This window comes from Heptranchias perlo, chromosome 2 (assembly GCF_035084215.1).
Source record: "Heptranchias perlo isolate sHepPer1 chromosome 2, sHepPer1.hap1, whole genome shotgun sequence".
In the NCBI taxonomy this organism is placed as follows: domain Eukaryota; kingdom Metazoa; phylum Chordata; class Chondrichthyes; order Hexanchiformes; family Hexanchidae; genus Heptranchias; species Heptranchias perlo.
The window spans coordinates 144,492,914-144,510,545 of NC_090326.1; the positions used below are offsets into that span (position 1 = coordinate 144,492,914).

General features: G+C 40.8%; 1 protein-coding gene across 4 annotated transcripts in view; it reads right to left on the reverse strand.

The window, feature by feature from the left end:
• The window catches only part of wdr37 (WD repeat domain 37), a 129,293-nt gene that overhangs the window by 51,004 nt on the left and 60,657 nt on the right, over positions 1–17,632 (reverse strand). For all 4 annotated transcript variants that reach the window (XM_068007799.1, XM_068007806.1, XM_068007790.1 and 1 more), the window contains 5 exons: positions 17,261–17,396; positions 13,697–13,768; positions 12,863–12,907; positions 9,520–9,596; positions 6,271–6,508 (listed from right to left, as the gene is read on the reverse strand). In XM_068007799.1, the coding sequence (XP_067863900.1) occupies positions 6,271–6,508; positions 9,520–9,596; positions 12,863–12,907; positions 13,697–13,768; positions 17,261–17,396 (568 nt within the window). The remainder of the gene's footprint in view (positions 1–6,270; positions 6,509–9,519; positions 9,597–12,862; positions 12,908–13,696; positions 13,769–17,260; positions 17,397–17,632) is intronic.

Sequence of the window (17,632 nt, forward strand, 5' to 3'; positions counted from 1 at the left end):
CAAGCTACAAGTTACAAAAGTAACTGTTAACAGACACGAACATAGGAATTTGAAAAAAATTATGACACAGCAACCATCCGACAAACAGGGTTTAAGTTTAAGGAATTCCACAATAAAAATTTCAAAGGAGATAAACTGCAACAATATTTTTAAAAAGGTTAAATCACGTAAAATACTTGGTGTGAAGTGTACTCTACTAAATTGTCTCAATGGGTTTTCAGTATTGAATACCAGTGAGGGTGACAACACCTCATTCGGAGCATGGCACAAGGGGGCATAGCAAAGTGTCGGAATGCAGTGGTTATAGGAGATTCAATAGTCAGGAAGACAGACAGTCGTTACTGCAACCGCCGACATGAGCCCCGCATGGTGTGTTGCCTCCCTGGTGCCAGGGTAAAGGACATCATTGAGGTGATGCAGAATATTATGAGAGGGAAGAACAGCCAGAAGTTGTGGTCCATGTGGGAACCAATGACACAGGAAGGAAAGGGATCGAGGTCCTGCAGTCAGAGTTTCAGGAGCTAGGGAGGAAGTTAAAAAGCAGGACCTCAAAAGGTAGTAATCTCTAGATTAATCTCAGTGCCATGTGCTAGTGAGTATGGGAACAGTAGGATAAGAAAGGCTAATGTGTGGCTGGAGAAATAGTGCAGAGGGAGGGAGTCAGATTCCTGGGGCATTGGGATCAGCTCAAGATGAGCAGATCGCAGTTCAACAGAGCTGGGACCAAAGTCCTCATGGAGCGGTTAACTAGTGCTGTGGGGGAGGGTTTAAACTAATTTGGCAGGGGGCTGGGCATCAGGATGAAACATTAGAGAGGAGAAACAAGGTGCACAGAGGACTGGGAGAGACAAAAAGCACTAGAGTAAAGAATAGTTCAGAAATAGGAGGGATCAGACAGGGGGCAAATGAGAGGCAGTCTAGGATGAGTTTGGAGTACATGTACGTAAATGCACATGCCATGGTAAATAAGGTTCGTGAGCTGCAGCCACAAGTAGCCACATGGGATTATGATATAGTGGCAATAACAGAGACCTGCCTCAAAGAAGGGGATGATTGGGTACTCAATATTCCTGGCAACAAGATATTCAGGAAAGATAGGGAAGGAAAGAAAGGAGGGGGGGAGGTGGCAGTATTGATCAAAAAAACTATTATAGCACTGGAAAGGGATGATGCAGTTGAGGGGTCAAAGACAGAATCTATTTGGTTAGAATTAAGGAACAATAGAGGAGCTATTACGCTACTGGGTGTATACTATAGACCATCAAATAGTGGGAAGGAGATAGAGGAGCAATTTGCAGGCAAATTACAGTAAGATGCAAGAACTATAGAGAATGATAATTATCCCAAGATAGTCTGGTAACAGTAACAGTGTAAAGGGCAAAGAGGAGAAAGAATTCCTGAAACGTGTACAAGAGAACTTTCTTGATCAGTGTGTTTCCAGCCCAATGAGGAAAGCAGCAGTGCTGGATCTAGTTCTGGGAAATGAAGTGGGGCAAATGGAGTATGTTTCAGTAAGGGAGCATTTGGGGAACTGTGATCATAATATTAGATTTAGAATGGTTATTGAAAAGGACAAGGAACAATCAATCATAAAAGTACTTAACTGGAGGAGAGCTAATTTCAGTGAGTTAAAAAGGGATCTTGCCCAGGTGGAGATTAGAATCATAAATTGGTAGGCAAAACAGTAATTGAACAATGGGAGGCCTTCAAGGAGGAGATAGGAGATGGTTCGGGTACAGAGTACACACATTCCCACGAGAGGGAATGGAAGGGCATCCAAAGCTAGAGAATCATAGAAAGGTTACAGCACGGAAGGAGGCCATTCGGCCCATCGAGTCCGCGCCAGCTCTATGCAACAGCAATCCAGCTAGTCCCACTCACCCCCCCATCCCCATAGCCCTGCAATTTTTTTCCTTTCAAGTGCGTATCCAGTTCCCTTTTGAAGGCCATGATTGAATCTGCCTCCATCACCCCCTTGGGCAGTGCATTCCAGATCCTAACCACTCACAGTATAAAAAAGATTTCCTCATATCACCTTTGGTTCTTTTGCCAATCACCTTAAATCTATGCCCTCTGGTTCTTGACCCTTCTGCCAATGGGAACAGTTTCTCTATCCACTCTGTCTGGACCCTTCATGATTTTGAATACCTCTATCAAATCTTCTCGCAACCGTCTCTGTTCCAAGGAGAACAACCCCAGCGTCTCCAGTCTATTCACATAACTAAAGTCCCTCATCTCTGGAATCATTCTAGTAAATCTCTTCTGCACCCACTCTAAGGCCTTCACATCTTTCCTAAAGTGCGGTGCCCGGAACTGGACAACTACTCCAGTTGTGGCCGAACCACAACTTAAAGGTTCATCATGACTTCGATACTTTTGTATTCTATCCCTCTATTTATAAAGCCCAGGATCCAGTATGCTTTTTTAACCGCTTTCTCAACCTGCCCTGCCACCTTCAACAATTTGTGCACATATACCCCCCGATCTCCCTATTCCTATACCCCTTTTAGGATTGCGCCCTCTAGTTTATATTGCCTCTCTTCCTTCTTCCCACAAAAATGTATCACTTTGCATTTTTCTGCATTAAATTTCATCTGCCACGTGTCCGCCCATGCCACCAGCCTGTCTATATCCTCTTGAAATCTATCACTATCCTCCTCACTGTTTACTACCTTTCCAAGTTTTGTATCATCTGCAAATTTTGAAATTGTGCCCTGTACACCCAAGTCCAAGTCATTAATATGTATCAAGAAAAGCAGCAGTCCCAGCACTGACACCTAGGGAACAACACTGTACACTTCCCTCCAATCCGAAAAATAACCGGTCACCACTACTCTGTTTCCTGTCCCTTAGCTAATTCTGTATCCACGTTGCTACTGCCCCCTTTATTCCATGGGCCGCAATCTTGATGATAAGCCTACCGTGCAGCACTTTATCAAACGTCTTTTGAAAGTCCATATACACCACATCAACTGTATTGCCCTCATCTACCCTCTCTGATACCTCAACAAAAAACTATCAGATTAGTTAAACATGATTGCCTTTAACAAATCCGTGCTGGCTTTCCCAAATCAATCCACACTCGTCTAAGTGACTGTTAATTCTTTTGCGGATTATCGTTTCTAAAAGTTTCCCCACCACTGAGGTTAAACTGACTGGCCTACAGTTGCTGGGTTTATCCTTACACCATTTTTTGAACAAGGGTGTAACATTTGCAATTCTCCAGTCCTCTGGCACCACCCCCGCATCTACGGATGTCTGGAAGATTATGGCCAGTACCTCCGCAAATTCCACCCTTATTTCCTGGATGAGCTCCCTGGATGACTAAAGATATATAGATTAAAACGAAACAGAAAAAAGAGGCTTATGACAAATGTAAAGTTCATAATACAGATGAGAACCAAGCTGAACACAAAGTACAGAGATCTAAAAAAATGGAATAAGAGGTGCAAAGTGAGAGTATGAGAATAGATTAGCGGCTAACATAAAATGGAACCCAAAAGTCTTTAATAAACATACAAACAGTAGTCAAAGGAAGGGTGGGGCCGTATAGGGACCAAAAAGGAGATCGTCTTGTGTAGACAGAGGGTATAGCTGATGTACTAAATTAATACTTCGCATCCATCTTCACTAAAGAAGAGGATGCTGCCAATTTCACAGTAAAGGAGGTGGTTGTAGGGAAATTGGATAGGAAAAAAATAAAGAGGTACTTTAAAGATTAGCAGTACTCAAAGTAGAAAAGTCACTCGGTCCAGATGGGCTGCATCTTAGGTTACTGATGGAAGTATGGGTAGAAATTGCAGAGGCTCTGGCCACAATCTTCCAATCCTCCTTAGATATAGGTGTGGTGCCAGAGGACTGGAAGATTGCAAACGTTACATCCTTGTTCAAAAAAGGGGAGGGGGATAAATCCAGCAAATACAGGCCAGGCAGCCTAACGTTGGTGGAGGGAAAAATTTGAGACACACAATAATCCGGGACAAAATTAATTGGCACTTAGAAAAGTATGGACTGCTAAATGAAAGTCAGCACGGATCTGTTAAAGGAAAATCGTGTTTGACTAACTTTATTGAATTCTTTGCTGAAATAACAGAGGATTGATGAGGGTAGTGTGGTTGATGTTGTGTATATAGACTTTCGCAAGGCATTTGATAAAGTACCACATAATAGACTTGTTAGCAAAATTAAAGCCATTGAGTTTAAAAGGTCAGTGATAGTGGATATAAAATTGGCTAAGGGACAGAAAGCAGAGAGTAGCGGTGAACAGTTGTTTTTCAAACTGGAGGGAAGTATACAGTGGTGTGCCCCAGGGGTCAGTATTAGGACCACTGCTCTTTTTGATATATATTGATGACCTGGACTTGGGTGTATAGGGTGTAATTTCAAAGTTTTCAGATGGCACAAATCTCGGAAATGTAGTAAACAATGCGGAGGATAGGAACAGACTTCAGGAGGACATAGACAGACTGGTGAAATGGGCAGACATGTGGCAGATGAAATTTATTGCAGAAAAGTGTGAAGTGATATATTTTGGGAGGAAGAATGAGGAGAGGCAATGTAAACTAAATGGTACAATTTTAAAGGGGGTGCAGGAACAGAGAGACCTGGAGGTGCACATACACAAATCTTTGAAGGTGGCAGGACAAGTTGAGAAAGCTGTTAAAAAAGCATATGGGATCCTGGGCTTTAATAGAGCCATAGAATACAAAAGCAGGGAAGTTATGCTAAACCTTTATAAAACACTGGTTAGGCCTCAGCTGGAGTATTGTGTTCAATTCTGGGCACCATACTTTAGGAAAGATGTCAAGGCCATAGAATGGTACCAGGGTTGAGGGACTTCAGTTATTTGGAGAGACTGGAGAAGCTGGGGTTGTTCTCCTTAGCGCAGAGAAGATTTGATAGAGCTGTTCAAAATTATGAAGAGTTTTGATGGAGTAAATAAGGAGAAACTGTTTCCAGTGGCAGAAGGGTCGGAAACAGAGGACACAGGTTGAAGGTGACTGGCAAAAGAACCAGAGGCTGCAGGAGGAAACATTTTTTTTTACGCAGCGAGTTGTAATGTTCTGGAATGGACTGCCTGAAAGGGTGGTGGAAGCAGATTTAAAAATAACTTTCAAAAGGGAATTGGATAAATACTTGAAGGGAAAAAAATTTACAGGGCTATGGGGAAAGAGCAGGGGAGTGGGACTAACTGGATAGCTCTTTCAAAGATCCGGCACAGGCACGATGGGCCGAATGGCCTCCTTCTGTGCTACATCATATCATGAAACTATGAAACTATATTTCTAAACGTTACAAAAGCAATATCTATATACCTAACAGATTCACCCAGTCACGTCCTTGTTGTTGTGATTCATGTTTTACAACTGCTACCCACAGACTGCCTGAACGCACACACTTTGCCCAGAATTCCCCCTCAACAGATGGCATGGACTTCTGTGCTGATGTAATGAATGGGAACTGTGGACTCCCTGCTTATGGGGGTCACAGGGTGCAGGGGATTCTGCACAAAATGTCAGCTCTCAGTCTACCTCTGACCAGCAGTTACAAAGCACGACAAAATGGAAGGTGGTGGTGGTGGTGGAGGGGGGGGGGGTGGGTGTCTCGCAGTGACTGTCAGACATTGATAAACATGCTCAATGTGAGCTAGGATGCGCAGAATGGGTGTTTGGCTCTTAACCAATAGCAAGGCAAACAGAAATAGAGGTGGGCAAGTCCTGTAATGCAGCCAGTTCTGCTTTCTCCTGCACAAGACATGCATTTTGAGGTGGGGAGAAGGAAGAAAAAATATCAGAGAAAGATACATAGGGAGAAGAACATTTAGACACAGAAAACAAGTGCTCAATAGAATAGTCCATTTTTCCGTCTCCCATCAGTTACTGTGCCAGCCAGGTGCATAACACTACAGCCCCTAGATGGCACTGAAACATTTTAAGTCTGATATGCAAGACCACTGTCTCAAAAATTTAACACTGTACCATGCATATAAAATATTAAACTTAATGTACTCTTCCAGTGATGTGAACAATTCATGCAGCAACTTTTCTCTATACGCTCGGGTGCATTTTATAAATGTTCTACTATACAGCCGTTACAAATTACTAGCGTTGACTAGTGACAAAAGAAAATGACATTGCATATCAGGAATCATTCTGGCAAGCAGTTTCTTTAACATCTCAAAGCTTAGTTTTGCATTTTTAGCGCAGAAATATATGTCTTAACTAGAAGGATCGCAGAGGCATATCGCAGTCTCCTATACCTCACCCATACCTGTCAGAGAATGCACTAGCTCTGATGTTTCCACATCATAAAGGTTTGCAGTTCTATCCCAGGATGCTGTGACCACCTGCTTGCCTCCAACAAGCCAGTCAGCTGCTATGACCACACCCTGGTGACTCTTGAGTGTAGTTGATGGAATTCGGATTGTTGGGCTTTCATTGGGACCCTCCACATCTCCATCTGCTTCATCTTTGTCTGAGAAATCAACTTCTTCCTCCCCAGACATTTGCTATGACAGATTAAAGAGGAGAATTGAGCACAACCAGCAGCTAGAATACTGGACCCATATTAGCAGTAGCACTGAAGGTATCTGGCCAGTCATTAAAGCAATTAGTTGAATAAGACAACAGTGGCAGCAAACCAAAGGATTAATTTCCTTGCTGCTCGGTAAGGAACAAGAAAAAAATTTAACTTTTCTGAACTTTTGTTGACAGATTCTTGAACACAGTGCAAGGTTCACCCACCTTGGGGTAGTCAGTCCACCAATTCCCAACAGATCATATGAAGTTTAGATAAACCATAGGGAGAATCACAAACAATATGATCTACCCCTTATAATTCAATTTTTTTGGCACTAAAAAAATTGGATTATCCAACAATTTGAATTAAGCAATGTAAATAACACAACAAAGTGGGAATTTAGTGCTCAAAAAAAATTTGAATTAAGAAATTTTGATGTTGAAAGGACCACTAACATCATTCACACATGGACCACATTCAACTCCCTATATGACAGAATCCCTTCACACGTGACGAAGGAGATATCTTCCAAAGGTTTCTTTTGGTAAAAGATGCTGTAACTGCTGTGTGGATACCTCGTGGGATTTGTAGTCAGACGGTAAAATGACAGTATTCCTTCAACAATGTGCAGGTGTGCTTTCTCAGGGTAGTACCAATATTCAATAGATAGATAGATTTTTTTTTATTAGACAAGGCTATTAAGGGTTATGGCACTAAGGCGGGTTGATGGAGTTAAGATACAGATCAGCTATGATCTAATTGAACGGCAGAACAGGCTTGTGGGGCTGAATGACCTACTCCTGTTCCTGCGTTTCTAATTCTTTTTCGTAACCAACACCACCAAAGAGAGATATTGATTTTAACTAGGAGTAATCATGTCAAAAGAGGGGTTGCTCTTCCCATTGGTTTCTGAAGCTTACTCATAACAGTAGCTGTAAAGAATACACTGAGTGGAACGGAAAATGGATGTACTTTTCAATTACTGTTTTCTCCTATTTAATTTATTGCCACTCCAGCGTTGTTCATTTGTACTCAAGAAATTCAGATCAGCCATGATCTTATTGAATGGCGGAGCAGGCTCGAGGGGCCAATTGGCCTACTCCTGCTCCTATTTCTTATGTTCTTAAATAATTTGATCATATTGTTGAGGCAGCACATCGTTTTCATGTTGCCATTTCATTTTTAATTTTTGTTACATCCCAGGTCAACCGCTGCAAAACTGAATTCTTGAGGTTTAATAGCTCGTTAAACAGTTAAGTTTTCCAAGAATGTCGCAGCTCCCATGCAACTTGCCTGCAATATTATGACACCATACAAATGAACAATTCATTGCCACAGGTCACAAAATTTCTTCTGACCATCGCAATAAGTAGTCCCCATAAATTACAATATTTATAAAGTCAATCTTAAAACATGTGACATGTGCAAATATCCTTAAGAATTTTTTTTTTTTATTCGTTCATGGGATTTGGGTGTCGCTGGCAAGGCCAACATTTATTGCCCATCCCTAATTGCCCTTCAGAAGGTGGTGATGAGCTGCCTTCTTGAACCGCTGCAGTCCGTAGGGTGAAGGTTCTTCCACAGTGCTGTCAGGTAGGGAGTTCCAGGATTTTGACCCAGCAACAATGAAGGAACGGCGATTTATTTCCAAGTCAGGATGGTGTGTGACTTGGAGGGGAACGTGCAGGTGGTGTTGTTCCCATGTGCCTGCTGCTCTTGTCCTTCTAGGTGGTAGAGGTCGCGGGTTTGGGAGGTGCTGTCGAAGAAGCCTTGGCAAGTTGCTGCAGTACATCCTGTAGATGGTACACACTGCAGCCACGGTGCGCCGGTAGTGAAGGGGGTAAATGTTTAGGATGGTGGATGGGGTGCCAATCAAGCGGGCTGCTTTGTCCTGGATGGTGTCGAGCTTCTTGAGTGTTATTGGAGCTGCCCTCATCCAGGCAAGTGGAGAGTATTCCATCACACTCTTGACATCCCCTTCTTTTCACTGTCCCCCTCCCCAGTGGAGGACAGGTAATATCCAATTTTATGTGGAGATTGAAGAAATTAGGAATAACCTTGATTTATAAGACCAATCCACTTCAGATCCATGAGTGCTCTTCAAAAAACAGTTTAAGATTATGACCTAACCAATGGAACCTGTCACCTAGAACTAAATGATAGGGACTTTCAAAATTCTTCCCCTGCCTTTTGCTCTTTCCATCAAATTGTTTATTAATAAAGTAATTTTGTAAATTCATCTACAAAGTGAACAGCCTGCCATTCTGTCTAAAACGTTCCTTTTATTTCTTATTTTTAGCCTAACATCCATCCATTCAAAATGTAGTTGTCTTCATAGTGAAAGCAGTCTCAGCAAAAAAAACAGCAATCAAAGCATGTCACACAGCCAGATGTCAATGTTAAAATATATACATACATAATTAAATCCATTTTCCAGGTTACTATTTCAATTTTCCTACCAAAACATTTCTTAGATTTCACCTAAACATTTTTTTAAAAATTTGTATACCAAATTTTACATGACAGGGGCCATTACTAAGTTGAGACAAGCCAATTAGTGAGGAAAGTCTGTTCTCAACATTACAGCTGAAACAACAAGAGGAACATAAGCAGCAACTCAAACATGTTTGGTATTATAAGGTCAGAAATAAACATTTTTTTTTAAGATAAATGAGATTGTATGCCTTAAGTCATAATCTTTGCAACCTATTACTATGAAACAAAACAATTAATGCATTTCAAGGTGTTGACTGCATATTATCCATTTCTTGCTCAATATATTCCAAACAAAGTAACCAGTATTATTTCATGACAATGCATTTGTTTTGAATAAAGGGCCCTGGGAGTTATCTCAGAGGAGGAGGCAGCAGTAGTAGTGTTCATCACATTCAATAGTTTGGATTCACAGAAAATAGAAAAGACAGAATTATAAAGGAATGTGCTGGCTTTTAAATTAGACTTGTTTTAACTTCAAAATAATACAAGTACATCGTTACTCACATTTGTGTCTGTTACAGGCTGTGGGGTGGGCAGTTGCACTATGTATCGCCAGATATGAGCCGTCTGATCTCCAGATGCTTCAAGTACAAACAGAAATAGTCTAAAAAATCAATCTACACTTGTTTTTGTACCTGCCTTAATTTTTGTCATATTAAACGAGCCACAACAAATGTAAAATTGTCATTTCACGTAACAAAAAATAAAGCCTTCACAATACTATGCTTATTAAATCTTTCAACTTCTCTCTGAATAACTTGGATACAATGCAACATCTCCAGCTCCACTGATTCAAAATATTTTAATGTGTAAACGGAAGTGCATATGGCAATTCAAAAGCAGCAAACAAATTCTGCTGATTTCTTCAAAGTTTTAAAGAAAGCAAATTTTTAGCATGAGTAAAATGTTTATTATTCTTAAAATAAATTGCAGCTACGAGAAAAATAATGCTCCAATTATAGTTGGCTTTCAGAAGTAAAGACTAAATTTAGCACTGCATGCACTTACATTGTCAATCAGCAGCAGTGCCATTTGCTTCCAAAGTCTATCGAGGAAATTAAGAGTCATCAGTTGATATGGCCCCGATGACAACTTGCGCAGAATTTGCACTGCTGCACCACATGACACCATATATGGTCAACATGAAATAACTAACAAAGTGATTGGAGTGCCAGTACAATGCACTTCTAAGTGCACTTTATTTCGTTGCATTACATTTTGCTGAATGCCCCAATTTAAAATAAAAATTTTCTACACAAAGATGATGCATCAATTGGTTCCTTGCTTATGTGCTAATTTACACCTATCCACAGTGAATTACATCTGTCACCTTTTGACCCAATTACCAAAAAAAGTGTAAACCCTTCTGAATCTGGTTGTTCTTCGTTATTTGTCATGTCTCCTTTTTTTGGAGCTGGATGCAAAGTAGAGCTGCCTCTAAATGCTCCATTTGCTCAGAACAACAACTCCAAATGCAACAATGTGACACTTCGCATTTCCCACACCAGTCATTCTTCTGAATGAGATTGTCAGCAGAGCATCAATTTTGTGCTTTTGTCCCATACCCTCTAGGAACTGGACTGACTGTCCATACTCATGCCATGTAAGACCCTAACATAGAAATATAGAAAATAGGAGCAGGGATACGCCAGTGGGCCCTTCTAGCCTGCTCTGCCATTCAATATGATTGTGGCTGATCCTCAATCTCAATACCATATTCCCGCTCTCTTCCCATACCCCTTCATGCCTTTTGTGTCTAGAAATCTACCTAGCTCCATCTTAAATATATTCAGTGACTTGGCCTCCACAGCCTTCTGTGATAGAGAATTCCACAGATTCACCACCCTCAGTGAAGAAATTACTCCTCATCTCAGTCCTAAATGTCCTACCCTGTATCCTGAGACTGTGACCCCTCGTTCTAGGCCTCCCCCCCCAGCCAGGGGAAACATCCTCCCTGCATCCAATCTGTCTAGCCCTGTCAGAATTTTGTATGTTTCAATGAGATCCCCTCTCATTCTTCTAAACTCTAGTGAATACAGGCCTAGTCAACCCAATCTCTCCTCATACGACTGTCCTGCCATCCCAGGGATTAGTCTGGTGAACCTTCGCTGCATTCCCTCTATGAAGAGTATATCCTTTCTTAGATGAGGAGACCAAAACGGCACACAATACTCCAGATGTGGTCTCACCAAGGCCCTGTATAACTGCAATAAGACATCCTTGCTCCTGTACTTAAATCCTCTTGCAATGAAGGCCAACATATTGTTTGCCTTCGTAACTGCTTGCTGCACCTGCATGTTTGCTTTCAGTGACTGGTGTACAAGGACACCCAGGTCCCCTTGTACATTAACATTTCCCAATCTATCACCATTTAAATAATACTCTGCCTTTCTGTTTTTCCTTCCGAAGTGGATAACTTCACATTTATCCATGTTATACTGCATCTGCCATGTATTTGCCCATTCACTCAACTTGTCTAAATCGCCTTGAAGCCTCTTTGCATTCTCCTCACAACTCACAATCCCACCTAGTTTTGTGTCAGCAAATTTGGAAATATTACATTTGGTTCCCTCATTCAAATCACTGATATATACTGTTAATAGTTGGGGCCCAAGCAGTGATCCCTGCAGTGCCCTACTAGTCACTGCCTGCCACTCTGAAAAAGACTCATTTATTCCTACTTTCTGTTTTCTGTCTGTTAACCAATTTTCAATCCATGCCAGTATATTACTCCCAATCCCATGTGCTTTAATTTTGCACACTAACCTCTTATGTGGGACTTCATCAAGCCTTCTGAAAATCCAAATACACCACATCCACTGGTTTTCCCTTATCTTTTCCACCAGTTACAGTCTCAAAAAAACTCCACTAGGTTTGTCAAACACGATTTCCCTTTCATAAATCCATGTTGACTTTGTCTAATCCTGTTGATATTTTCTAAGTGTCCTGATATCACATCCTTTATAATAGAGTCTAGCATTTTCCCTACTACTGATGTTAGGCTAACCGGTTTGTAGTTCCCTGTTTTCTCTCTCCTCCTTTTTTAAATAGTGGGGTTACATTTACCACCCTCCAATCTGCAGGAACTGTTCCATAATCTATAGAATTTTGGAAGATGACAACCAAAGCATCCACTATTTCCATGGCTACCTCTTTTAGTACTCTGGGATGCAGATTATCAGGCCCTGGGGATTTATCGGCTTTCAGTCCCATCAATTTCTCCAGCACTTTTTTTTTTACTAATACTAATTTCCTTTAATTCCTCCTTCTCACTAGACAGCAGAAAGAAACTCACAGCCCAGCAATATGGTCTGGATTTGAGATAAAAGGCGAATGTTTAACCAAGTTTGCCAGTTTGGTTCCAAAGGGTGCCCGACCTTCACTCAGCACCTCTTCCAATCTCAGCTGTGCGATTATGAAAACACACATGACCACTGCAGCCCACCAAGTCAGAGAGTCTTGAAAAGTTATTCACAGCTTTTGCTGTACAAATGTTCAGCATTACTGTCTCACATAGTATCCTTAGTAAGACCAGCTCTTTACCACTGAACCTAGTATGCAAGATAGTAAAAGTTTCATACCTTTACTATACACACAAAAGGACAGGAAAGTAGGCTTCATACCTATAATGTACCAATGCAGGCAGAGTATCTTAAGCCCAAATTCATCTCATTCAATACATCCAACTTATTTGACAGTTAAGACTCCTATAGTGTACACATTACTGAGATGTTCAATAATCTGCAGGTTAATAGTGCAGTATACAGTTATCTATTTTTAGGATTACCAATTTTATAAAATAATTTCATATTCTGCAACATTAGAAGCACAATTCTGTATACTGTACCTGTGAGAGCGACCTGTTCTGAAGGATGGAACTTGATTGAATTCACTAGAGGAAGAAAAAGGAAATAAAAGGCAATTAATGTATCTAAAGCTCCTAATATGCAGAAGTTAACATTTTATTTAAGGGGGAACACTCCACCTTTTTGGGGAATTTTTCTCCCACTCCCATCCCTTATTGGCCTCCCCATAGAATGCACTATACGTGACTGAGAACAAGTGGGCAACCTGTTTCCAGACTTCCAATGTTTAAACCCAACTTCATGGAAATATGTGAAAGCAGCTCCGAAAGGACTCTCCTATTGACTTCCTCTGTGGGGACATGCTTAATCACCTCTTTATAGCTGAGATCAGCTCAATGTGAGGGACGATAGGCATTGAAGCCATGAGCTACCATGTCGCAGCACGTTGGCTTTCTAGCACAGTTTGGTTTGATGAACATGCATCTAATTCCCAACCTTGACTTTTAGCATTTAACTGCATTAATACTCTTTCAAGTTAACCTTGATATTGGTGGTGAAATTGGTCCTCAGCAGTAGCACAAAATGGGCAATAGTAAATTGGCAGCGAATTTTACATTGCACCCGATTTTCTTTTCTGTTGCAGTCGATGGAAAATAAAATCCAACAGGATGTAAAACAGGCTGCCGATTCACTATCGCACATTTTGTGCCACCACCCAAGACCAATTTCACCCCCGTTCTCTTCAGTTTTAGGCTCAAAAGCATTTAAGATCAATGTATCACATACTAAAGTGCTATATCTACACATATAACTCACATTATAAAACCAAATTACTACAAAGGATTTTACAAAATTTAATATAAAGACGATCTCACCTGATCCTGCATGACCCACGTATTTCAAGAGGCACTTTCCTGTCTCAATACTCCACAACATGGCACTGTGATCTTTAAAGAAAAGCAGCAGACTTAGACAAGAGCTAAGTGGGAACATAAGCAATGTCTCCTCCTGTATGATAGCCCTTTATTAAGTATATATACACCTAAGCAATTCCTTTGTTCTTAAAAGGCAAGCTAAAAAGGATTACAGTACTAGCATCCATGTGAACAAAGGCCGTCGTCACATTTATCGACTAAATATGCACATAAAAGGTAAGGGTTTTAAACATATTATGCAAATCTACAAAATCTGACATATGGTGTGTGAAGCAATTAATAAGTGACAGAATAAAAGCAAGACGAGTTTGGGAACACAGACAAAGGCATTTATGCAGCAACACATCAGGACAGAGGTGTTTATGAATACACAATCATGTATAATACTAAAAGGATTGTCCAATTTTTTTTAAAAGTGGAACATTCTCTTTTATTCACATTAGAATTAAAGGGCGAATCAAAACAGCACCACCTATGGCCTCTGAAGTTTGAACCTATCTCAATGCTCCACAACATGGCACTGTGATCTTTAAAGAAAACATAGAAAATAGGAGGAGTAGGCCATCCAGCCCTTCAAGCCTGCTCTGCCATTCAATATGATCATGGCTGATCCCCTATCTCAATACCATATTCCCGCTCTCTCCCCATACCCCTTGATGCCTTTTGTGTCTAGAAATCTATCTCGCTCCTTCTTAAATATATTCAGTGACTTAGCCTCCACAGCCTTCTGTGGTAGAGAACTCCACAGGTTCACCATCCTCTGAGTGAAGAAATTGCTCCTCATCTCAGTCCTAAATGTCCTACCCTGTATCCTGAGAGTGTGGACCCCCTAGCCAGGGGAAACATCCTCCCTGCATCCAATCTGTCAAGTCCCAAAAGCAGCAGACTTAGACAAGAATTAATTGGGAACATAACCAATGTTTCCTCCTGTAGGACATCCCAGATTAGAGATTGATCCATCTATTTACATATACATTTCATTCATAACGAAGCAAAACAGGTTCACCATTTCAGCTGTGTTCTGGAAAGAAAAAGCCTGATTTTAACTCAGATGAAAACCAAGTGTAATTGTTGAAAACTATCACCTCTTTCCAAAATACTCAACATTCTACTAACCAAAGGAAAAAATTATAACCAAGAAAGTCTGTTTTTTCAGGACATACGCCATTTTACATCTTTTGTCATCTGAGTGCCTGGTACTCATGGAACCCCACTGCCATGGTTAAGAGTCTCCTAATCAAGTTACTGAGGAATCCACACCCACCTGTCAGCATTCTCAATATGGACTGCGCACACTCTCCCAAACATTCCACTTACCCAAGTCCAGGGAGTTTAGGTATAGGTTGGCACAGCAAAGGCTTAGGAAATTGAAGTATGCGCAAGGATACTGCTGGGTTTCAGCCAATTAAAACCACACAGCTTATCAGGGTTCATCCTTCGTTGGCCTGCAGGATGATCTGGGGCTGAGTGGGAGGAACGGTAGCCCCCAGTGATTGAACAATCCCTCCAAACTTGCTGGTCAATAAACAGCGTCATAAACTACTACAAACCTGACAGTTTCAGGTATCGGATTACTATGGTTGCAACAGGGGGCTGATTTGGTTCCAAATTTCCTTTGCCAGGTATATCATCTAGGAGCCATTCTGAAGACTCCATGCAAATGTGTCCTTACTGCAATGTTTGGTCAAATGCAAACTCAATATAATGGTCTCTCTTGACTCAGAGAATGTCCTCCCTGGTCTGTTGGGGAGCACTTGGCCAAAGGAGCCCTTTTGATCATACTGATGATGATTATAGCCAAAGGAAAAATTATTTAGGATCATCTTTGTGCAACTGCACCCCGTTGTGGATAATTAAAACTCATTGATCCGGCTTCATTTCACTAATGGTCCACCAGACCTGTGATACACTACATCATTATCTACCTTTGTAGCAGCCCCTTAGGGTTCAAGTATCACTTTAAGAGCCCTCCACTTTGGCCAAGTAAGTCTCCTTCCCTTTATAGTTACCTGAATAGGGTGCTGTTCAATGGATGAATGGCTAACAGGTTCTACCTTCAGTTTGTTTATAATTTCAGCTGCTGAAGCAAGGAAATCATTGGCCACATCATTTGCCGTTTAGTTTGCTCTACTGATAATCACAGAGTCCCCTTCCAGACTTCATGGTCACCAATATCCCTTTCGTGGAAGAGCACTTTGGCCCAAAAGCTCAAAGCACAAATGGCTATCAGCCACTCTGACTGGGCAGCCCCCTTCTGATTCTAGGCCAGCATCTTGCCTAAGACAACTAAAAGCTGCCCCGGTGATGCAAAAAGTAACTGGCCAGTGTTCCGAGATTTCCCAGTGATGCTGAACAATGCGATTGGAAAACAGAGTATGAATTCACAATTACATAATCACTTGCTGTGCCACTCTAGATCCCAAGCTCATGGCTTTTAACTGGTGAACCTCCAAAAAGCAGAGAGCAACACTACCAAAGGGATTTTCATTACCTCTGAAGTTCCAGGCCTGAGATATTCCAGGCAAATTGAACAGATACAAATGGGCAAGTGATCAAGACATACTTGCAGTGGAAGTTTGGGTCATCTCAGCTAAATCTGTCTGGACAAAGATTTAAGGAGTCTGAGTTTTAGCTCGTGGGATCTGTGTACGTACTTCAGAAGCTGCATGTGCTGAGTGCTCAAAATCATAAATGTGTGTCTGGATGGACTGCAGTGGACAATCAGGAAACAGTTCTTCAGAACCATCCAAAAATGGTTTGGGGAATAGGGATCAAAAGCCTCCGACTGGGTCACTGAGGGGCACCTCTGGTCCAGAGTGATAGTCAACACCCAACAGTGGGTGATATACAAATTCAGTTGCACTTGCAAGCCTGGAAGTTTTTTTGGAGGGGCAGGGGAGAAGATAGGTTGCACCTACAACATGGGTATATAATTCAAAGCTTACAAATACTCTGTGCAAAAAAAAAAGTTCCAACAGATTCAGAGTAGTTAATTTAAGAGCTGAATAATTTACTTGACTAAAGTTTCCACGTAACTAAAAATGGACGAGGGCAACTTCTGGGGGAAACTTCCACTGTACAATGTCAGATACATCACAAACATCCATTCACAAATATATAATATACATCTTTAAAATAAATATGTTTCCACATTTCAATAAATTTCATAACCAGCTTACTTGATGACAATGTGAACACCCACACTTAATAAGGAACTGAGAAATACGAAGATGATTCCATGATTAATAAATTTATAGATAAATTAGAAAGCTAGTCTTCATAAGTAAAATAAAATCTGCATTCCACATCATCCACTGAGCATTTGTTTATACAACAAGCATTTTACTTATCTTAATAAAGTGTTAAATAAGACATGCAAATGGTGAAATGGATGATACTGTGCACATCTGTTGTGACAGAATTAATGAAAACTGATATTATAGTGGAAATAATCACTACAAAAAAAAGTCAGAAAGCAGAGTTTGAAATAAAGTAAAATTTTACCAGCTGATGCTGTGCCCAGCACCACAGGCTGTAATCGGGTAACACTGACGTCCCAAATCCCATCCCTATGTCCTATGTATTCTTTCACCAACTGGCAGACTGCTCTAGAAGTTGTTGTCTTGAAACTAGAAACAATCTTTAAAAATAAAAAAAATTGAAAGTAGGACATTAATCTATCGAAGTTATAAAATGTTTATTTTTTAAAAAAGAGCCACAAAATGTAACTCCATCTCAAGTTACAATCAAATGTTATTCAAAAAGCACCATTTGCCAGGTTAGTAGCCCCACATTGTTTCTTGGAGAAAGTTCCCACTCCACTTGATAAATAGTTGCAGACAGATTTATCCTGCCATATATTCTGTTCTGCAAAAT